The 24,325-nt window shown below is 42.3% G+C and overlaps 1 protein-coding gene across 1 annotated transcript in view; it reads left to right on the forward strand.

The window, feature by feature from the left end:
* Positions 1-24,325, forward strand: part of STAB1 (stabilin 1) — a 382,691-nt gene that overhangs the window by 341,313 nt on the left and 17,053 nt on the right. The window contains exons 56-61 of the mRNA XM_040408846.1: positions 770-919; positions 6,368-6,472; positions 7,853-7,960; positions 11,937-12,130; positions 15,112-15,256; positions 24,122-24,255. Coding sequence (XP_040264780.1) covers positions 770-919; positions 6,368-6,472; positions 7,853-7,960; positions 11,937-12,130; positions 15,112-15,256; positions 24,122-24,255 — 836 coding nt within the window. The remainder of the gene's footprint in view (positions 1-769; positions 920-6,367; positions 6,473-7,852; positions 7,961-11,936; positions 12,131-15,111; positions 15,257-24,121; positions 24,256-24,325) is intronic.

Consider the following 24,325-nt stretch of genomic DNA (forward strand, 5'->3'; position numbering starts at 1 on the left):
ACAGACAGCCATTGATATAACTGCCTATTCTTGTCCACAAAATGGGCAAGAATAGGACAGGTTATGTTTTTTATTCCTATAGATTGCTATGAAAATTTCTACACGTTTTTAAAGTGTTACTGCCATTCTATTTTTATCTGTGTAATGTATAAGGGCAGTGATACTCCCCATTTTTGTAATATACTTTAATTACTGAAATCATACATTTCTATTAGAAAAATAGCTGTAAAGTGGCCCATTTTGAACCTTAGCAACGCTCCTCTTGTCTTCTGTTTACATAACAGTGGAGACTTGCTCAACAATGATGGCCAGTTCGCAGTGTTCGCCAACGAACGCATGCGGGCTGCCATCTTGACTCACAAGTCCGGCGATGCACAGGTAAGCCCTTACCTGTGCCGCGAGCTGGTCTAAAATCAAATGCGGTCAGCAGGAGCAGGCAGTTCCGAGAACAGCCACTGGGGGCCTTCATCGGGCTGTTCTCGGAACTGCCTGCTCCCGGTGACTGCATTTGTTTCAGACCAGCTCCCGACACAGGTAAGGGCTTACCTGTGCATCGCCGGACTTGTGAGTCAAGATGGCAGCCTGCATGTGTTAGTTGGCGAACACTGCGAACTGGCCATCACTGTTGCTCAACACTGACTGTTATGCAAACAGAAGACAGATTATAGAAATAAATTATACAATTATACAAATAAAAATAGAATGGCAGTTACACTTTAAATGTTATAAAGTGACATGCAACATTATAACAAGTGACTTCATGTTTCAGTGTGCCCGGGAGGGCTGCAGGCTCCATGCAGTAATCATGGAACGTGTGATGATGGAATGGTAGGAAATGGAAAGTGCTCTTGTTCACTAGGATTCAGTGGGACAGCTTGTGAAATCTGTGCTTCCAACAGATACGGCCCAAATTGTACAGGTATGCTGATATCTCAGAAATTCTGTTGCTGCTTATTTTGAGTAATTAATCTGTTCTTTTACAAATATTACAGATGTGTGTAATTTTTAGCAAATACTACAGAATAACAGCAAATAATACGTCCATACAATGCCCACACAATAAAGCTACTACTAAATAGTGCCCACATAATACTACCATATATTTCACACACATAAATAATGCCATTTAATGCCCAAATTGCCATCAGCTTCCAAATAATACTGCTATACAGTGTCTCAAAGGACCAAACAAACAAAAACAAAAAGGGGGGACGGGGACGTTACAAAATCTCATTGGTCTTGTTCTTGTTTTGCTCAATATCACAATTGCAGAACTTGCAAAATAATAGAGAAAGGCAGTGTATTCTTCTCTCAGGCTCCTCTCCCTTCAGAGTCCCACACACAAGCTAAATGCTGTTTTACACAGGCTGATGATTGACAATGAACATTCAAAAGAACACTTATTTGGCAAATCATTGTTCTGTCAAACCCAACACCGATCAGATGAGAGAAGATGCCTGTTTGTTGGCTGATTCAGTCGTTTATGCAGTCACTGAAATAACCGTTTTTCGGCAGCACATATCCCTACATGAACAGGGGATGTGTGGCGGCAATATGGAGACTGTATGGCGGACAAATGATTGTTTATCCCCCATGCAGTTTTCATCAGCTGATGTAAAGCACCAGTTGATTCATTATATTCCCGATTTGTGCTTGTTTTACCCTTCTTTTTCCTTGTACTTTCTGAATAATAACAGGGGGAGTGAAGGAAAAGAAACAGGAGCTACCAGCTGCTGCAAGTTGCCACATTCCCTAACACAATATATTACAAAATTACTGTATTGTGTACACATATACCATTGATATGTGCAGAAAATATTAAAAAGGGCAGCAGATACATTTAAGGGCTCATTCACACGACTGTATGAATGGGTCCGCATAGGCGGAACAGGTGCGACCCATCGCAATTGTGGACAAGAATAGGCATTTCTATGATAGTGACAGCCGTGTGTGGTCCGCAAATTGCGGAACGCACATGGGCCGGAAAACACTACGGCCGTCTGAACGAGCCCTTAAAGTGATAATCAAACTATGTAAAGAAATAATTGGAGGCACCGGAAAAAATACTAAATGCAAGCGGGTGCTATGTCCTAGGGCATAGGCTAATAGTTTAAAAATATAAAAGGAAGAATGGACAGCACTCCAAAATTATCAAAATAGAAAAATGTATTCACCCATGTGGCATAAAGCAGCAGCAGCGACGTTTCGGCTCATCCATAGAGCCTTTCTCAAGGCTTGAGAATACATTTATCCTAAAAAGCTCAGTGAAAAGTATTTTGGTGGCTTAACCAGAAGCATTTTTGGGGGTTTCCTGCCATAAAGGATAGGTTCCTCATCCCCTATCCGAGGATGATAAAAAGGATTGTGTAGCCCTTGTCTCTGAACTCCAGACAGCTACTAAACACTCATTACAGCTATATATCAACCTACATTGAGTGTTTGTGAGCTCTCAGGATTTCAGAGCTAAGGGCTACACATCCTGCTGTCAGAGCAGTTATCTGACAGGATTCACTGTGAAGGGATAGCCTGCCAATCTACAAATACACATGAAATGGAAAGCTGTGTTTTTTTAAAAATAAAGACCTTATAAATTAATGCACACACTTCCTTCGTGGAAGGAAAGGAGAATGGACTATATCATAGTTGGCCCTATTGAGTTCTCCTGTATTTGCGGGGGGATCACCTAACAGGACTCTCTTTCATTGGAGTGCTTCCCAAACCTCAGCCTAAGTCACACGGCTTGCTGACCCCTATCAATTGGTCTATAGTGGGGAAAGGCTAACAGGCTGTAGTCGGAGCACTCGCCCTGAAAAGGGCGACCCCCAGCCACTGGAACTTTGGGCCTAAACTAGAAGTCCCTCTCTTCCCTATTGTCTAAGAGCACCATCCGACGCGTTTTGCCATGTATAATGGCTCATCAGGGAGATTTTGTGCTACACAGAGTGCCTGTGCAGTGGCAGCGCTTCAGTCTTTATAAAGGCAGTGGCAGTGCTTCTGGTTTAAAATTGCCCCCTTTTTTATTCCCCAGACCTCACCCCCCGATTACCATTTAGCCAATCCTAGGGCGGTGGGGGAGGTCTAGTTTTTTAGCGCTTTGGCTGTCTCTATCTTTAAATCATACACCCCCTCAAGCAGCGTTCACCAATCCTAGGCGAGCGGGGGAGGTCCGGGAATACAGCGCTCAGCGGGAGTGGATTAGTTTGCATGGGGACCCCTAGACGTGTCCCCGGCTGAAGTCTTCACCACCTGCTTCATATTAATACTGTGCTGCCACACTCGTTACCAAGTGGCAGACGATCGCCGCTATCTTAATGCTTGCAAACGCCTAAAGAGTAGTTTTTACTAGTCAATGTCATGTTATGTAGTACAAGGATCTGTTTATACTTATGAGAAGATGATTTCTAACATAATCATCTACTTGGTATGGCAATCGTAGCTAGAATACGTTTTTTATAATCTTAACTAGCTAAATAGCAGGGTAACTGTTTAAAGTGTCCCATTGCTAAAATGATGATATACACCTAATGTTTCTCTCTACTGCTCATACAGTCAGCGATCCCCCTGGAGGGGGGGTGTTGGGCTAAGGTTGGTTTTTTATATATATATGAGGGATCAGATCTAGGGATCATATGCAGGTTAACCCTTACATTTTAAAGGAGGTGTTCTGGCAGAAAAGTGTGATCTGCAGACATATATCTCCTATGATTGGGTGCCTGTATATGTCTCATTCATGATGTCCTATTCCTTTTCATTTTCTTTTTAATGAGCACAAAGCAAATAAATACAGGCCCCATATTTAATCCTCATTCTGGTTAGGGTCTGACTGTTATGCAAATGGCTTATATGATAGATACTCATTCAGTCCTTTTGGTGTTACTGATTTCAGTCTAAAAATCCATTTTGCTTCCGTCCTCAAAATCTTGTTGTCCCAATCTCCCCCCTTGTTGGTTGAGGGATGTATTGAATGCCTATACACTTTAGGCACGTAGTGTCACCCACATGTACCTGGGTGATATGTCTTGCTACTGAGGTGTCCTTCTCATTGGAGATGTCATTAATGTGGTCCCTAATGCGGCGTCGGAACTCCCTCTTCGTTTTCCCTACATAATCTAGAGGGCAGCTACATTGGGCCAGGTAAACTACTCCTGTTGTCAGACAGTTTATAAAGTCCCGGATCTCATATACACTCCCAGTATGGGAGCTCCTGAAGATTTTGGTAGTGTTAACCTGGCCACAAGCTGCACACTTGCCACATTTAAATGTTCCTAGTGGTCTTCGACAACCAGTTCCCTGTTTTTTCTGGGGGCTGAAAATGACTGTTGACGAGTCTATCTCTACCCTTCTGTATGTAATCTGAGGGTATGTTCCGAGCACTCTTTCAAGGTCTGGGTCAGCACACAGTATATCCCAGTATTTGATTTTCTCATGCGCATTGTCATATGTGCCAATGATTCAGATCTTATTGGTAGATGATCTTACTGTGTCCATTTTTTTAATTTTATTTGGGACCAGGAGAGAGTCCCTCCCTTCAGTACAGGCTGCTTCAAATTCAGACCTGAGGATCCCGTCGGGATATCCTCTGTCCCTGAATCCGGTCCTTAAGTCATGAGCCTGCATTTTAAACCTACTCCTATTGGAGCAATTACGACGTAACCTAAGGTATTGGACTTTAGGTATGCCCCTACGTAGAGAGTAGGGGTGTGCACTCTCCCACCGGAGTAGGCTATTGGTTTCAGTTGTTTTGCGATATACTGACGTCGTAATATTATTGTCAGGACCTCTCTCAATTGGTGCATCCAGGAAGGGGAGGCACCTATGGTCACACACTGAGGTGCATCTAAGTCCTACATCGTTCTCATTGATGATTTTCACAAACTCAGTAAAATAATTTTCTGACCCCTTCCATAGTACAAAGACATCATCTATAAATCTAAGCCATAGAACTATCTTTTCATGCCACTTATTTAGATGTTCAGAACAGATGTAATTGGCCTCCCACCAGCCCAGGAATAAATTTGCATAAGATGGCGCACAGGAACTGCCCATCGCGGTACCCCTGAGCTGATGGTAATAGCGGTCATTGAAAATAAAAAAGTTCCGGGTTAGATTAAAATTTAGAAGATCCAGTACAAATGCATTGTGTGATGCTAGTCTCCTTATCTCTAGTGGATAGATAGCTCTCCATAGCCCTTAGGCCCAGGTGGTTGAGCTATAGAGAGCTTCCACGTCTATGGAGGCGAACAGGATGTCTTCATCTATACACACGCCATTCAGCCGCAGAAGTAGATCGGCCGTATCGCGTATGTATGATGGGAGAATTTTAATAAGAGAAAAATAAAAGTTACGTCTTATTTTTCATACAAGGTACACTCAGTTTAGTATTTAAAGAGGACCTTTCACCTTGAAAAACATTGTGAACTAAGTATGCTGCCATGGAGAGCGGCGCCCGGTGATCTCACTGCACTTACTATTACCCCTGGGCGCCGCTCCGTTCTCCCGTTATGCCCTCCGGTATCTTCTCTCACTAAGTTATAGTAGGCGGTGTCTGCCCTTGTCCTGTGGGCGTCTCCTTCTCCTAGGCTGCAGCGCTGGCCAATCGCAGCGCACAGGTTTTTTCTCCCAGGCTGTGAGCTGTGCGCTGCGATTGGCCAGTGCTGCAGCCTAGGAGAAGGAGACGCCCACAGGACAAGGGAAGACACCGCCTTCTATAACTTAAAGAACAAAGGGCCCGGAGGGCATAACGGGAGAACGGAGCGGCGCCCAGGGGTAATAGTAAGTGCAGTGAGATCCCCGGGCGCCGCTCTCCATGGCAGCATACTTAGTTCACAATGTATTTCAAGGTGAAAGGTCCTCTTTAATATTGAGACCACTAAGTCACTAGAGCAGAGGTCAGTTTAGACCATCTACCTCATATAGCGTGTTCTACAACTTTAATAAAGACCAATTGAAAAAATTATTTTTAGCCCTAGATGTGTAAATTGCAATAATAAAAAAGAGCCCCAAAGGTGTCCATAGGCTTTAAAGAAAAACTTGAGGGCAGCGGTCATCAAAGTGATAAAATAGCAAAAGAAGTGATACTTACCACTTCCCTCCACTGCCACTTCAGCCTGTCATTTTTCCTGGCTGCAGTGGTGATGTCCCATGCACACCACATCACTGCTGCAGCCAATCGCTGGGCTCAGTGGTGACATTCCATATACTGCTGAGGCCAGTGATTGGCTGCACGTTGACCTATGTGCATATAAAGTCACTGCTGCAGCCAGCAAGGGGGAAAAGTGGTGTGAATCGCTTCTTTTGTTATTTCATCACATACAGTATGCAGCATCTTTCTTCTTACTGATCTGACACCAGGTTGTTACTTTTTCAGAATGTACATGCGCTAAGAATGGTCAGTGTAATGATGGAATTTCTGGAGATGGATCCTGTTTCTGCACTGAAGGATGGTCTGGTCAAAAATGTGAAATCAAACTGGGTAAGAGCTCATTTCATAATTCACAATAAGATTTTTTTTTTATTGAATCATATGAATCTGACACATGCGGCAGCAGATCCAGCAGGCTGTTCCTGCAGAGAGCAGCCTGGCGGATTTCTCTAGATCCGGCACTGCCGGATTCTACCGCTGGATCTCCGTTGACTATAATGTAGTCCAGCGGTAATCCAGCTGCATGCAGTGGTTTCTGCTCGGCTGACAGTACCCACTGCTTAGCAAACAGCTCTGTCCGAAAATATTCATAGGGAGTTTAAAAAATTACTTGTTTTTCCAGATTTTATCAGTGGATGTCGCATCGCATCCACCTTTTTGTGCAATTTTATTTTTTGCTTCAATGCATCTAAAGTAAAATAAAAAATGCTAAACATTGACTTGATTAAAAATCTTCGACCATTTTGTGTCTTCAGCTCCTATGCATTCCTATATGTCTCCACACAAACCTTGTTTAGTCTGATGCCGCAGGAATACCTTCTGACCCGTGCTTCTTGCTAATCTATCGAATGTAGATGGAATGGAGTGTACTGAATCGTACTATAAAGGTTGTGTTTTCAGTCTAAGGGCTCATGCACACAATTTAATTTATTTTTTTGTCCGCATCCAATCCACATTGTTTGTGGCTCGCATGGGGACCCATTCACTCCAGTGTCCGCACACCGTGTGCTGTCCACATCCATGTGTCTGTTTTGTGGCACCCGCAAAAATATATAACATTTCCTATTCTTGTCCGCATTACAGAAAAGGATAGGACTGTTCTATTATGGGCTGGACGTTCGGTTCCACAAAATGCGGAATGCACATGGCCGGAATCCGTGTTTCGGATTGACAATTTGTGGACTGCAAAACAGGCTACGGTTGTGTGCATGAGCTCTGAGATGGAGACAGATTGGTCTGCAGGTGATCTGTGGACACAAAACAGTAGATGATTATTATTTATTAAAGGGGTATTCTCATCTGGGACATTTAGGGCATATGGCCAGGCTAAATGATAGTTGTGGGTCCCATCTCTGGGACTCGCTCCTTTCTCCAGACTGGGACGTCCTACAATGATGAATGGAGTGGTGGCCACATTTGCGTGGCATGCTCTCCCACAGCTGTGAATGGAGAGGACACCGTGTTCTCTGTTCCCTTCGGGGCCCTGTTCTTAAGATAGGAGCAGGTCCCAGAGGCGGGACCTGGACCTATCAGACATTTATGGCATATCCTAATGACCTAATGACACACCATAAATGTTCCAGATGGAAATACCCCTTTAAGAGAATTTAGAATGTTTTCTATCCATAACTAACTGATGATCTGTAGCTTTTTTGTACATTCCATTGTATTAATTACTGCCTTTATTGACTGTTTATTGCTTTCTTCCAGCAACTACTCCAGTCTGCTCTCCAAAATGTGATGCTAATGCCACATGCAGAGTCAATAATCAATGTGAATGTAACCTGTTTTACGAGGGAGATGGGAGAACATGCAGTGGTTAGTAAACATACATGTACAGCATGTAATAAAGAGGACCTGTCATTTCTCTCGGCTTGTCTGTCTTGGTAAATAATTGTATACTTCATAATAAGACAATTCTTCAGCATCTCTTCTTAGAATTCTGCATTGTCATGCTCTCCTGCTACTTCTAGAAATACATGAATAAAGATGTTGCCTGTTGGGGTCTGTAGCTACACTCTCCTATCAGTGCTAAGAATGCCAGACTCTACAGGGACACAACCCTTTGACAAGGAGAATGGTAATGCCCAGTAATCAATTTGTTCATTAATTTCTAGTAGGAATAATGCCGCAACCGGGCCGCATGGACGATATGTGCGCTACGGTGGGCCGATGGGGGTAGTAGTAGTTTTACTCACAGTTCTGTAGCGCTCCCTGGGCCAGAGTGCAGTGTAGGGAAGGTTAGCACCAATTCCTTGGTTGAGGTGCCCTTGGTTGTGTGGTTTTAAGGTGCCGTAGAGGCAGGGTCCCTGGTGTTCGTGACGCCAGCACCGTTAGGTGCAATGAGAGATAGTGCCGAATAAGGCGAGAGGCAGGAGTTGAACAAGCTGGAACTTTTTAGTTAAATAATTGCTCTGAGGTAGTTATCATCCAGCAGTAGTGCTTTGGTTCACAAAAAGGATGCTGAGCTGCAACTCCAGACATCCGGCTCGGTGGGGCAGTTTTAAATAGGTTCTAGCTTGACTTGAGTGAGAGAGTGATACTTTCCTTTGTTCTGGTCTCGCTCTAATAACCCAGCCTTTCGGTACTTAGATCTCTGTCTAGAATTAGGCAACCAACAGGGCGGTCTACCTAGAGGCAGGCATCAGACTTCTGCTCCATTCTTTGAACAGGTTGCTTCAATACAATAATGTAATGGCTAGACAGTGGCACTACTCCAAGGAATCCAGTAACCCTTGGGCTTGGTTTCCTACTTATCTTGCCCTACTGAAGAGTGCCCAGGGGCACACAGCAAAAGCTACATACTCTCCTCTCCTTCACTAACCTCTCATCTACCACTTCCTGTGACTGACCTGTTCTATATATGTTGTGTTATAGCACCACCTAGTGGTGACTAGATGTAATGCAAAGTCCAATCTCGGTCAGTCGACCAAACAATCTTTTAGGGGTCCTAATTTAATTATTAAAACTTAAAACTTTATTATTTACTATTAAATCCAATGTTCAAGAGAAATGGTGCCTAAAGGTAGTTGTTAAAACTATCAGACTACACATATGGGCTGGAAGCGGATGCTAATATTTCTAGTTATGGTCTCTGTCCCTTACTCTACAATCCTTTAATTGCTAGCCCTTTACAGACATCTAGTGTGCGATGCTTGAGTTCACACCCGCAAAAGCAGCTTCGCCACTTCTGTGAGAGAAGGGGGCGCTGCAACTCCCCAGGTGTAGCACACAGCGGTGTACTTTGTTATAGTGAAATGGATGGTGTCCCTAAAGTCCTGTAAAGACAGGTACCAATTGGTAGATTAGATATTATATTTATATGTAACAGCCATCCATCATTCAATCACACACCTTACATACACGGAGACCACTGGAATGCCTCCAACCAAGCACTCAGTGTCTGTACAGGCTAAACCAGGGTAATAGCGTTTTTTTTAGATGTAATGCAACTACCAGCCTGTTGTAGGGAATTTGCAGTTTAATACATAGGAAATACAATAGCATAAGATGACATGCATAAGGTTTGGGGGCCCACTTCTAACACGAAGTGGGACACTGCAATAACACTGAGTTATTGTTAGTTCATGGGGAATGTAAATTGTTACTAACAGACAAACCAGGAGAGGTCACAGGAGCTCTTTAAGATGGTCTGCAGCAATTAAAGAGGTTTACCAAGAGTTTACTGATGACCTATCCTCTGCATAGGTCACCAGTATCTGACCGGTGGTGGTCCGACATCTGGGATCCCCGCTGATCAGCTGTTTAAGAAGGCACTGGTGATCACAGTAGTGCCGCAGCTTTCAATTAGCTCACCAAACACAGCATCATACATTATATAGCAGCTGTGCTTGGTATCACGCTCAGCCCCATTCACTTCTATGGAGCAGAGCTCCGCCTGGGCCATGTGACTGATGAACGTGTCGTCACTGGCCTAGGGAAAGCTGTGAGAAGGCCGCGGAGCTACTGTGAGCACCACTGTTTTCCGAAACAGCTGATCGGCAGGGGTCCCAGGTGTCGGACCACCATGATCAGATACTGATGACCTATGCAGAGGATAGGTGATCAGTAAAAACTCTCGGACCACCACCGATCTGATACTGATCCAGAGGATAGGTCATCAGTAAACAAAACTCTTGGAAAACTTCAAGGATGATGTAAACATGGAAAGTAAAGTTTTACCCATTTCATGCCCCGATAACGTACATGTACGTCATTGGGTGATCTTTAAACATGGCGCCCGCTCGCACGTGCAGCGGGCGCCATAGCCACCGGGTTTCTGCTATTTTAAATAGCAGAGACCCGCAGCACATGTATGCGATCAGCCATAAGGCTGATCACACACATTTTCCCCTTCAGATGCCATGGTCAAATGTGACCATGGCATTTACGCAGTCCGGAAGCGGAAGTTGCGCACTTCTGCTCCGGTAACAGCGTTCCCCGACTGAGATCGGGGAACCTGTTATATCTATGAAATAGCCCGAAGCCTCAAGCAGGCTTCGGATCTTATTTCAGGTCTATACCAATACAGGTCACTAGGTGGCAGCATTGTATTGGTATAGTGCAGGGATGGGCAAACTGCGGCTCTCCAGCTGTTGTAAAACTACAGCTCCCAGTATGCCCAGTCTGCCTACAGCGATTAGCCTACAGCAGGGCATGATGGGATTTGTAGTTTTACAACAGCTAGAGAGCCGCCGTTTGCCCATCCCTGGTATAGTGCAAATGAAGTCTTCAATGATGGCTATATAGCCATCAATGAACACAATGGGCAGTCTAATGATTGTTATTACCCAAGGTGACTTAAAAAAAGTAAACAAAAGTTTTTACAAATATAAAAAAAAATAAAAGTTCAAATCAGCCCCCTTTCCTTAAAATAAAAATACTAAACCAATAAAAAAAATGTCGCACACACTTCAAATTGGTATCACTGAGAAGAACAGGTCGTCCTTCACACAGCCCTGTACACATAACTACAAAAAAGTTATAGGGGTCAGAATATGGTTATAAAATTTATTAATTTTTTCCTCAAAGGTTTTAACATTTTTTTCAGTATTAAAACGCAAGAAAAATTATACAAGTGTGGTATCGTTGGAACCGTACTCACCTGGAGAAGGAATATAACGATTTTACTGCATAGTGTACAGTGTAATAAAAATAAAATAAAAACCTTTATCAGAATTGTGTTTTTTCCCAATTCTTCCCCATTTGGAATTTTTTTTCCACTTCCCACTACATGGTATGCAACCGTAAATTGCGCCATTAGAAAGTACAACTTGTCCCTCAAAAAATAAGCCCTCATAAGGTTATGTGAACGGAAAAATAAAAAAGTTAGGACTATGGGTAGGCGGGAAGTGAAAAACGCAAAATGAAAAATGGCCCGGGCCTGAAAGGGTTAATAACTAGAAACCATTTACTGTTTTGTTAATATTGTAAAGTGTTACTCGCCTATAACAAGACTGTATAATGCATCACAACAGCGTGTGTGAGGGTTTATGGGGTGTAAACTGCCCCTTCATTTCAAAAGCTGTCTGATGACGGAGAACAGCATCTGGGCAATTACAGGGGACTCTGCCCTGTCGTGTGCCCACCCCCTCTATCCGCTATGGGCTGCTTTATTATCTTGGGATAGGGCCGCAGGATAATGGCCCATTCTACTTTATGGGGATAACATAAACCCAGCTTTCTGTGCATATTTGTGTGTATAATGTGAGTTTGGCTGCATTATTTCTTTTTTTTCCCCAGCATTGTATCATATTGTTACATATTCTAATTTTTTTATTCTTCTTTATTACAGTGATTGACCAGTGTGGTGCCTCCAATGGTGGCTGCAGCATTCATGCCAAGTGCTCCCAGTTTGGAACAAAGATCTCATGTGAGTGCTTTCCGGAGTATGAAGGAGATGGTTTTGTCTGCGCTCCAATCAATCTCTGCGCTAATGGTGAAAATGGCGGCTGCAGCGAGCATGCGACGTGCATTTATACTGGTCCAGTAAGTGAGGAACCTGATGTTCTTCTTCTTAATTGTTTTCAGATCAATCTGTCAGGACAGCGGGGTCAGCTCTTTGGGTATAGTCTTAATAAAATTGGCTTAATTTCGGGCAGAACAAATTGTAATAATGTACTGAGCTTATCCTTCAAATGGAGTATTTTGGATAATATTAAGGACGTTTCCTAATACCAGTTGGATTCCGGTCATCAAAAGTGATGACAGAAGCTTGTAATGTCAGCGTCTGACACTGGATTATCCAAGCTGAGCACACTGTACTGTGTGCTTCTTAGCACATTATATAGTGCACAGTATACATCATAACTGATACACAGAATATAATATTCAAAGAATGACGACTGGACGCTAAATATACCATAGGAGGTGGGCACTGTGCCATGTCTTGGTAACTCAGGGTAGCACATGATGTAGAATTCCGTTCAGGATTTACCCATGTTTTCAGGTGCTGTTTCCACTATGTAGTATTCCAGTAACTGGATGCCATAGGGGCAATACATAATCAGAAATTCTGCACAGAAAATACAGAATACAGTGTACAGAAAATATTTTATAATAATGAGGTATCAGAGACCTGGCACTGTGATTACACCACCATGGATTGGGCATTTAAATGATCTCATGTACATACATTTTCAATCATCTTAAAGGGGCTTTCCAGGTCCGTAATAATGTTGACTTATCCTTGGGATAAGTAATAAATATTGTAGCAGTGCTGGTCAGCTGCTGAACAGGCACCTGAACGGCACATCTCTGTATTCTGCGTAGTATACAGTACCGCAGTGCAGTTCCCATTGACTTAAATAGGAGCAGTGCTACAGTACCATTCACAACCACTACCGCCAAGTACACAGAGCTGTGCTGTTCCATAGCACAGCAGTTGGTTCAAACAGCTGATCATGGGCTGATCATGGGGGTGCCAGGAGTCACCGATCTACTATTGATGACCTATCTTAAATGGTCAATGCCGTTTCAACAAACTTTGTAAAAATCAATAGCACAAGTGAATATAAGAAACTTTGTAATATATCTTAATAGAGCTCACTGAAGGATGAGATTACATGCTACCCATAGGAGTTTGGGGGGGGGGGAGCATGTAGGGTTGCAGTGCTACAGTACCATTCACAGCCACTACCACTGAGTACACAGAGCTGTGCTTTTCCAAAGCACAGCAGCCAGTTTAAACAGCTGATCATGGGGGTGCCAGGAGTTACAGATCTACTATTGATGAACTCTCCTAAATGGTCGCTGTTTTTCCAACAAATTTTGTAAAAATCAATAGTACAATTGAACTTTGTAATATATTTTAAGAGCTCACTGAAGGATGAGATGACATGCTACCGATAGAGATTCATGGAGAGGGGTGGAGGAATGAGCTGCAGTGAAAGAGAAGACGCGAAAAAGAGTTTATATAAAGAGATACACATCCTGCCCATGGAAGTCTTTGGAGAGATGAGGAAGAATGCTGCTAGAGAGTGAAAAAGGCATTTTTCTCTGATAAGATATATTACAAAGTTTCTTATACTCATCTGTACTATCGATTTATGTAACGGTATGAAACGTTTGTTGAAACTACAGTGACCATTTAATAGTATACTCTGTTGCAGTAGCGAATGTAAAGACTTGTTTTGATGTGCAAGGTTTTTTTCCCCCACTGAAGTCAATGTACAAGAACCACAAACAAAATGTGATACATTTGAACTCTGAGCTTTCTGGGATCAGGATATTGATAGTCTATCCTCAGGATAGGCCACTAATATCAGATAAATTAAGGTCTAACTCTCAGCACCCCCCACGATTAGTTGTTTGAAGTGGCCTCCTAATTGTTCACATGGGTCCATCTACCTGCATGCTTTCTACTTATTATTATCTACGTATTGACAGTGCAGGGTATTGTAGGATGCAGCACTAGCACAAGCCCCCTCAAACACCTTCTGTTGGGGGTTCTGGGAGTCTTACCCACTCCGATCTGATGTCGATGAGCTATGTTAAGTGGTCACTGTTGTTTCATTAAACTTTGTACTGTATAAATGAGTTCAGGTGACTATATTAAACTTTGTAATACATCTCATCTGTACTATTGATATATGCAAAGTTTGTTAAATGACAGTGACCATTTAAAGAGAAGCAATCAATATTTCCGTCTTGAAAACCACCTTAATATACGGAGTCCTCCATGTGTCAGAAATCTTGACACATCTCATAGCTGTAGATTCCACTAGTGTGGGAATCAGCAACCTCCAGCACTCCAGCTGTTCTGAAACTACAATTCCCAGAATCCTATTTTCACTTCTGTGGGAATTACAAGAACAGCTGAACAAGTGGGCATCTTGGGAGTTGTAGTTTCACAGTAGCTGAAAGTTGCTGACCTCTGCATTAGGGTGCATTCACACGTCCGTAAGTGTTTGGGGATCCGCAAAACACGGATACCGGCCGTGTGCGTTCGTCATTTTGCAGACCGCACATGGCCGGCCCTATGATAGAAATGACTATTATTGTGACAAGAATAGGACATGTTTTATCTTTTTTACGGGGACGCGGAACGGAACTACGGATGCGGACAGCACATTGTGTGCTGTCCAAATCTTTTGCGGTCTCATTGAAATAAATAGATCCAAACCCGTTCCGCGTGGACCCAGAACGGATGTGTGACTGGACCCTTAATGTCATAAGGAAGGCCCCCAGGTCAAGCAGTAGTATACATCTCTAGTTGCTTTTGAGGTCAGTGCAAAAACATTGTTTCTTTTGCTCTTACAAAGTTTGCATTTCTGATATCAAAAGTTATTTTATAAGAAGTCTCCTCCACGATTTTCTCCAAACCGTCATACTTTAGTTAGCCTGACCCATTTTTTTTCTTGTTTACCAAGGGCTTCCCAGTTCACAGTACTAGTACAGTAAGTTACTATTTCAGATAAAGGACTGTGGGTTTCTTCTGCACAATATAATACAATTTCATTTGGTTTTAGAAAACACGAAGATGTGAATGTCATGAAGGTTATGTTGGTAATGGGGTACAGTGCCTAGAAAAAGCTATTCCACCCGTGGACCGCTGTCTTGAAAAAAATGGGGAATGTGATTCTCTGGCAACCTGCTCAGATTTGCATTTTGAAGGTATGTAAAATGGATTTCACGCTAACCAGCCTAAGAAAGTGTTTTTAATCTGTGTGTTGTTGTAGTTATTATCAGAGACATACATAGAAATCACAAGGCCCCATAACATAACAAAAGCTGCTTTTATAGGCGCAGAACTAAAGCTGATTGTCGGGAAGGAAGCGTTTCTTCCCGATAGTCGGCTGCTTGTTAAGTGGAGGTGATGAGCGGTTGGCAATCAGCAGCTGGATCCCTGCTGCATCCATGGCCGGCGCCGCCCATAAGCAAAGTACGCCACCGCGTAGAGCGCACTCTAACTGGGGGCACCGGCACCGCTCTGGCCAAGCTTAGCATTAGGACCTTTTTATCCGTCCCGCAGCGCCGCCTCCTAGCTAATTTATTAACTTCACTTGCCGCTGAGGTAAATGCAGAGAAGCGCCGTAATCTCGCACAGGTGCACTAGATACAGTAGTCTGCGCCCGGCCCGTCCGGACTACTGGCAGAGGCATCGTCGAGCGAAGTGCGCATGCGCCGTCTTCCAGCACACCTCACTCGACGATGCCTCTGCCAGTAGTCAGCACGGGCGTAGACTACTGTATCCAGTGCGCCTGTGCGAGATTACGGCGCTTCTCTGCATTTACCTCAGCGGCAAGTGAAGTGAATAAATTAGCTAGGAGGCGGCGCTGGGCGGGGAAGGGATCTGTGGGTGACACTTGTGGGGATCTGTGGATGACACTTGTGGGGATCTGTGGATGACATGGTATGTAGCTGGAGGGAGAAAACGTGGCCTTACCACAATGAAGGGTACAGTCTGTATAAATAGGTGGGCGACAAAAAAGCGGCGGGTCAAGGCGCGTGGTCAATAGGCGGAGTCAAGGGGACGGCAAAATTAGCTTTTGCCTAGGGTGGCAAAAATCCTTGCACCAGTCCTGGCTGCATCCACAGCATCAGTGCTAAAGCCGATGACGGTGGATTAACCCCTCATATGCCGCGGTCAGTGCTGACTGTGGCATATGGGAGGTTTGCGCTCCCTCTCCTCAGCCATCGGGTCCATGCGCTGCGGTGGTGGGGACCTGATGGTTGCCATGGCAGCCCCAAGCCATTCCAACTCCTTGGGCCTCAGCATGTACAGAGGCCTATGAGGCCCAGCCCCCAGGCTGGGTCTCAAAGGCAAACTATCAGTGTATTATACTGTGTAATACACTGATAGTCAATGCAGTACAATACAGATGTACTGTGCTGCATTGAAACAGGGATCAGACCCTGTAATGTTGAAGTCCCATAGTGGGACAAAAATAAAAAATATTAAAAGTGAAATAAAAGTGTTTTTAACAATAAAAAAATTTCAATAAAATAAAAAAAAGCCCCTTGTGCAAATACACCTAATACAATTGTTGGGCTGCGTCCCTTCACTGAAATTTGTGTCTGTTAAAAACATATTTGAAAATTTAAATAAAGAATTTACAAAAAAAAGCCCCTTTCCCATAAAAAGAGACATATTGTAAAAAATTGAAAAAAAAAAACACATGACAGACATATTAGGTATCACCGCGTGCGTAACAACCTGCTCTATAAAAATATCACATGATCCGCCCCGTCTGGTCAACACCATAAAAAAAAATTCATAAAAACTGTACTAAAAAAAGCAATTTTTTGTTACCTTGCATCACAAAAAGCGATCAAAAAGTCATACGCACCCCAAAATCATACCAATCAAACCGTCATATCATCCCGCAAAAAATGAGACCCTACCTAAGACAATCGCCCAAAGAATAAAAAAAACTATGGCTCTCAGAATATGGAGACACTAAAACATGTTTGTTTTTTTTCAAAAATGTTGTTATTGTGTAAAACTTATATAAATAAAAAAAGTATACATATTAGGTATCGCCACGTCCGTAAGAACCTGCTGTATAAAAAAATTTTTTGTCACCTTACATCACAAAAAGTGTAATACCAAGTGATCAAAAAGTCATATGCACCCTAAAATAGTACCAATCAACCAGTCATCTCATACCCCAAAAAAGTAGCCCCTACATAAGGCAGTCGCCCGAAAAATTAAAAAAAAACTATGGCTTTCAGAATATGGAGACACAAAAAAATCTTTTTTTCAAAGATGCTTTATAATGTAAAACTGAAACAAACAACCAAAAAAAGTTGTAATATTTGATATTGTCGAGTCCGTAACAACCTGCTCTATAAAAATACCACATGATCTAACCTGTCAGATGACCATTGTAAATAACAAAAACGTTGGAGTTTCCATTTTCCTGAAGGGTTAAGAAAGTTTGTAAAATCAGTTTTGAATACCTTGAGGGGTGTAGTTTCTAAAATGGGGCCATTTATGGGTAGTTTCTATTATGTAAGCCTCACAAAGTGACTTCAGAACCGAAATAGTCCTTAAAAAGTGGGTTTTGGAAATTTTCGGAAAAATTTCAAGATTTGCTTCTAAACTTCTAAGCCTTCTAACGTTACAAAAAAAGAAAATGTCATTTAGGCTTCGTTCACATCACCGTTCAGCATTTCTGTTCTCCTGCTCCGTTTAGGAGCAGGAGAACGGAAAGGACAGAGAATGCACATAACTGAGCCGAACGGAGCCTAAGGACCCCCATAGACTATAATGGGATCTGTTATGTTTCCACTCAGAAGATGATTTTGGAGCGGAGACAAAAGTTGTGCATGCAGGACTTTTGTCTCCGCTTCAAAATCATCTTCTGAGCGGAAAGATAACGGACCCCATTATAGTCTATGGGGTCCTAAGGGCTCAGTTTGGCTGAGTTATGAGCCTTTTCCGTCCTTTTTGTTCTCCTGCTCCTAAACGGAGCAGGAGAACAGAAAGGCTGAACGGTGATGTGCACGAAGCCTTACAAAATGATCCAGACATGAAGTAGACATATGGGAAATATAAAGTAATAACTATTTCAGGAGGTATCACTATCTGTTTTAGGCCTCATGCACCCTGCCGTTGTTTTGGAGGCGGACAGCACTCCGTGTGCTGTCCGCATCCGTTGCTCCGTTCCGTGGTCCGCAAAAAATATAACCTGTCCTATTCTTGTCCGCGTTTTGCGGACAAGAATAGGTAGTTATATTAATGGCTGTCCGTGCCGTTCCGCAAATTGCGGAAAGCACACGGACGCCATCCGTGTTTTGTGGATCCGCAATTTGCGGATCGCAAAACACACTACGGTCGTGTGCATGAGGCCTTAAAAGCAGAGAAATTGAAATTTTTAAAATTGCTAATTTTTCAAAATTTGGGGTAAATTTGGTCTTTTTTTATAAATAAAAATGAAATATTTTGACTCAAATTTACCACTGTCATGAAGTACAATATGTGACAAGAAAACAATCTCAGAATTGCATGGATAAGTAAAAGCGTTTAAAAGTTATCACCACATAAATTGACACATGTCATATTTGCAAAAAATGGCCTGGGCAGGAAGGTGAAAAATGGCAAGGTCCTTAAGGGGTTAACAGTTGAATACTGTGGGGACGGCTGCAGTATTTTGTACTGCACTGTGGTATTGCAGGCCCCTGCCTGTTTGTGTTGCCTTCCCTTCTGTCAGTTTGGACCCAAGTACAACAAGTTTTTTTCCAGGGCCATTTTAAGTTCCCAGTAAATTCCTGGCAGGATTAACTTATGACAACTTCTTAGATGCATCGGTTTAGCTTGTATTTGGGATGGAAAGGGAGCAGGTTCATTCAACCCTGGTCAAGCCCCCACCCTGACCTCATGGGCCCCATAGCGGCTGCGCGGTCTGCTTGCATTGTGAAATAGACTAGGACGTGGTCACAGCAGGAACAGTGGACAGTTTTAAAAAGTTTAGATGAATTCTTGAAAGTAAATGACATTAATGCTTAAGAAAACGTGTAGAAATCTGAGTCTCACTTCCTTCTGGGATTCGCGTCTCCACCTATCCCTTGGGTGAACTTGATGGACTTATGTCTTTTTTCAACCGTATTAACTATGTACAGTGCTGCCCATAATTATTCATACCCCTGGCAAATTTTGACTTAACCCCTTTAGGACACAGCCTTATTTCACCTTAAGGACCAGGCCATTTTTTGCAAATCTGACCGTTGTCACTTTAAGTGGTGAAAACTTTAAAACGCTTTGACTTATCCAGGCCATTCTGAGATTGTTTTTTCGTCACATATTGTACTTCATGACACTGGTAAAATGAATTAAAAAAATAATAATTTTTATTTATAAAAAAATACCAAATTTACCAAAAATGTAAAAAATTGCAAATTTCCAAGTTTCAATTTCTCTACTTCTATAATACATAGTAATACCTCCAAAAATAGTTATTACTTTACATTCCCCATATGTCTACTTCATGTTTGGATCATTTTGGGAATGATATTTTATGTTTTGGGGATGTTACAAGGCTTATAAGTTTAGAAGCAAATCTTGAAATTTTTCTGAAATTTTCAAAAACCCAATTTTTAGGGACCAGTTCAGGTCTGAAGTCACTTTGCGAGGCTTACATAATAGAAACCACCCGAAAATGACCCCATTCTATAAACTACACCCCTTAAGGTATTCAAAACTGATTTTACAAACTTTGTTAACCCTTTAGGTGTTCCACAAGAATTAATGGAAAATAGAGATACAATTTCAAAATTTCACTTTTTTGGCAGATTTTCCATTTTAATATTTTTTTTCCAGTTACAAAGCAAGGGTTAACAGCCAAACCAAACTTAATATTTATGGCCCTGATTCTGTAGTTTACAGAAACACCCCATATGTGGTCGTAAACCGCTGTACGGGCACACGGCAGGGCGCAGAAGGAAAGGAATGCCATATGGTTTTTGGAAGGCAGGTTTTGCTGGACTGTTTTTTTTGACACCATGTCCCAATTGAAACCCCCCTGATGCAACCCTAGAGTAGAAACTCCATAAAAGTGACCCCATATAAGAAACTACACCCCTCAAGGTATTCAAAACTGATTTTACAAATGTCGTTAACCCTTTAGGTGTTCCACAAGAGTTATTGGTAAATGGAGATGAAATTTCAGAATTTCAATTTTTTGGCAAATTTTCCATTTTTTTCAGTAACAAAGGAAGGGTTAACAGCCAAACAAAACTCAATAGTTATGGCCCTGATTCTGTAGTTTACAGAAACACCCCATATGTGGTTGTAAACTGCTGTACGGGCACACGGCAGGGCACAGAAGGAAAGGAATGCCATACGGTTTTTGGAAGGCAGATTTTGCTGGACTGGTTTTTTTGACACCATGTCCCATTTGAAGCCCCCCTGATGCACCCCTAGAGTAGAAACTCCAAAAAAGTGACCTCATTTTAGATACTACGGGATAGGGTGGAAGTTTTGTTGGTACTAGTTTAGGGTACATATGATTTTTGGTTGCTCTATATTTCACTTTTTGTGAGGCAAGGTAACAAGAAATAGCTGTTTTGGCACCGTTTTTACACAATGATTTCATTTTTGAAGCAAAAAAAAATCATGTTTTAGTGTTTCCATAGTCTGAGAGCCATAATTTTTTCAGTTTTTTGGCTCTTACCTTGGGTAGGGTAATATTTTTGCAGGATGAGATGACGGTTTTATTGGCACTATTTTGGGGTGCGTGTGACTTTTTGATCGCTTGCTCTTACACTTTTTGTGATGTAAGGTGACAAAAAATGGTTTATTTAGCACAGTTTTTATTTTAAATTTTTTACGGTGTTCATCTGAGGGGTTAGGTCATGTGATATGTTTATAGAGCCGGTCGATACGGATGCGGCGATACCTAATATGTGTACTTTTTTTCCCCCCCTATTTTTTACCAATTTTTTTTAACTTTATTTGGGGAAAATTACATTTTTGTTTATTTTTACTTGAAACTTTTAATTTTTTGGGGGGGAAACTTTTTTTTTCACTTTTTTTTTGTCCCACTTTGGAACTTTTGGGGGTATAATCCTTTACAATGCATTCCAATACATTGGCTGTATGAGTAATACTGTGTGTATTACTCATACAGCTTCCGGCCTGTGAGATCCAGGGGGCTGGATCTCACAGGCTCGTCACCGGAAGGCAGCGTGATGCCTTCCTTAGGCATCGCGCTGCCTTCCATGCCATCGGGTCCCCCCTACAGCCCCATGGGGACCCGATGGCACCGCCGCCATCGCAATAGGTAAAAGCCGCAGGTCTGAATTAATGGGGGGGTGATCAGAAATACACAGGGCGTACAGCTACGCCCTGTGTCCTTAAATACCAGGACATAAGGGTGTACCTGTATGCCTTGTGTCCTGAAGAGGTTAAAGTTACTTTTATTCAACCAGCAAGTAATTTTTTGACGGGAAATGACATAGGTGTCTCCCAAAAGATAATAAGACGATGTACAAGAGGCATTATTGTGGGGAAAAAAAACATTTCTCAGCTTTTATTTACATTTGAGCAAAAAGTGTCCAGTCCAAAATTATTCATACCCTTCACAAACTGTCACAGTCTGTGGGAAAATCAAAGTTCTATACCATTCCAAATAGTCCAAGCTGTTCTAAAGCATCCTAATTACCCTGATTAATTGGGAACAGCTGTTTTAATCAACTCAACAGGTGAAAAACAGCAGTTCTCTGCAGTCGGTTTGTGGACAGTCATGGCTAAGACAAAGGAGCTCAGGGAGGATCTGCGGCTGCGCATTGTGGCTGCTCACAAGTCAGGAAAAGGCTTTCTAAATTTTTTCAAGTTCCTGTGGCTACAGTGCAAAGTATTATAAAAAAAATACAAGATGTTCCGCACTGTGGAAAATCTCAGAGGATGTGGTCGGAAGCCAAAAGTGACTCCTGTGCTGGCCAGGAGGATAGTTAGAGAGGTGAAAAAGAATCTAAGGATCACCACCAAGGCCATCCTGGTGAATCTGGGCTCTGCTGGTGGCAATGTCTCAAGGCAGACAATCCAACGGACACTGGACACTGCTGGGTTCCATGGATGCAGACCAAGGAGGACGCCACTTCTCCAGATAAGGCACACACAAAAGCTTGCTTGGCCTTTGCAAAGAACAAAGAAGAAAACTTCTGGTGTTATGGTCAGATGAAACAAAAATTGAATTGTTTGGTCACAATGATGTTTCCTTCATTTGGCGTAAAAAAGGAGAAGCCTTCAACGCAAAGAACACCATCCCCACTGTCAAACATGGTCGTGGTAACCTAATGCTTTGGGGTGTTTTTCAGCCAATAGACCAGGGAACCTAATCACAGTAAACGGCATCATGAAAAAAGAGAAATACATGAGGATTCTCAACGACAACATCAGGCAGTCTGCAGAGAAACTTGGCCTTGGGCATCAGTGGACATTTCAGCATGACAATGACCCAAAACACACAGCAAAAGTGGTGAAGAAATGGTTAGCAGACAACAAGATTAACGTTTTTGGAGTGGCCCAGACAGAGTCTAGACTTGAATCCAATTGAGAATCTGTGGAGGGAGCTAAAGATCAGGGTGATGGCAAGAAGACCCTCCAACCTGAAAGATTTGGAGCTCATTGCTAAAGATGAATGGGCAAAAATACCTGTGGAGACATGCAAAAAGCTGGTCTGCAATTATAGGAAGCGTTTGATTGCTGTAATAGCCAATAAAGGCTTTTCTATTGATTATTGAGAAGGGTATAAATAATTTTGGACTGGACACTTTTGGCTCAAATGTACAGTACAGACCAAAAGTTTGGACACACCTTCTCATTCAAAGAGTTTTCTTTATTTTCATGACTATGAAAATTGTATTTACACTGAAGGCATCAAAACTATGAATTAACACATGTGGAATTATATACCTAACAAACAAGTGTGAAACAACTGAAAATATGTCATATTCTAGGTTCTTCAAAGTAGCCACCTTTTGCTTTGATTACTGCTTTGCACACTCTTGGCATTCTCTTGATGAGCTTCAAGAGGTAGTCCCCTGAAATGGTTTTCACTTCACAGGTGTGCCCTGTCAGGTTTAATAAGTGGGATTTCTTGCCTTATAAATGGGGTTGGGACCATCAGTTGCGTTGAGGAGAAGTCAGGTTGATACACAGCTGATAGTCCTACTGAATAGACTGTTAGAATTTGTATTATGGCAAGAAAAAAGCAGCTAAGTAAAGAAAAACGAGTGGCCATCAATACTTTAAGAAATGAATGTCAGTCAGTCAGCCGAAAAATTGGGAAAACTTTGAAAGTAAGGGCTATTTGACCATGAAGGAGAGTGATGGGGTGCTGCGCCAGATGACCTGGCCTCCACAGTCACCGGACCTGAACCCAATCGAGATGGTTTGGGGTGAGCTGGACCGCAGAGTGAAGGCAAAAGGGCCAACAAGTGCTAAGCATCTCTGGGAACTCCTTCAAGACTGTTGGAAGACCATTTCAGGTGACTACCTCTTGAAGCTCATCAAGAGAATGCCAAGAGTGTGCAAAGCAGTAATCAAAGCAAAAGATGGCTACTTTGAAGAACCTAGAATATGACATATTTTCAGTTGTTTCACACTTGTTTGTTATGTATATAATTCCACATGTGTTAATTCATAGTTTTGATGCCTTCATAGTCATGAAAATAAAGAAAACTCTTTGAACGAGAAGGTGTGTCCAAACTTTTGGTCTGTACTGTAAATAAAAGCTGAGAATCTTTTTTTTCCACAATAATACCTCTTGTACATCGTCTTATTATCTTTTGGGAGACACCTATGTCATTTCCCGTCAAAAAATTACTTGCTGGTTGAATAAAAGTAACTTTAAGTCAAAATTTGCCAGGGGTATGAATAATTATGGGCAGCACTGTAACTGTATGCCACTGGTTATTTTATATCAGATTCACCACTCCTCTGATTTCCCCAGTCGGCCATTTGACTTGCATACATACTGTATGGTCTTTATCAATGATCTGCAGACAAATAACCTCTCAACTTTTATTCACTAGAAAAAACTGCTGGCGTTTTTCACTTGCAGTCACCTAAAGGTAAATATAAGTATACCTATGAAGAGGCAGAAAGCGCCTGTGCGTCAGAGGGAGCCAGCATTGCCACCTTCCAGCAGATCTCTGCTGCTCAGCAGGTACAGTAGTCCAGGAGGCACATGTTATAACCGGGTGGTCAGCTGTAGTTTCTCCTTCTGTAAATGACTA

This window comes from Bufo bufo, chromosome 9, assembly GCF_905171765.1.
Source record: "Bufo bufo chromosome 9, aBufBuf1.1, whole genome shotgun sequence".
Classification (NCBI taxonomy): Eukaryota; Metazoa; Chordata; class Amphibia; order Anura; family Bufonidae; genus Bufo; species Bufo bufo.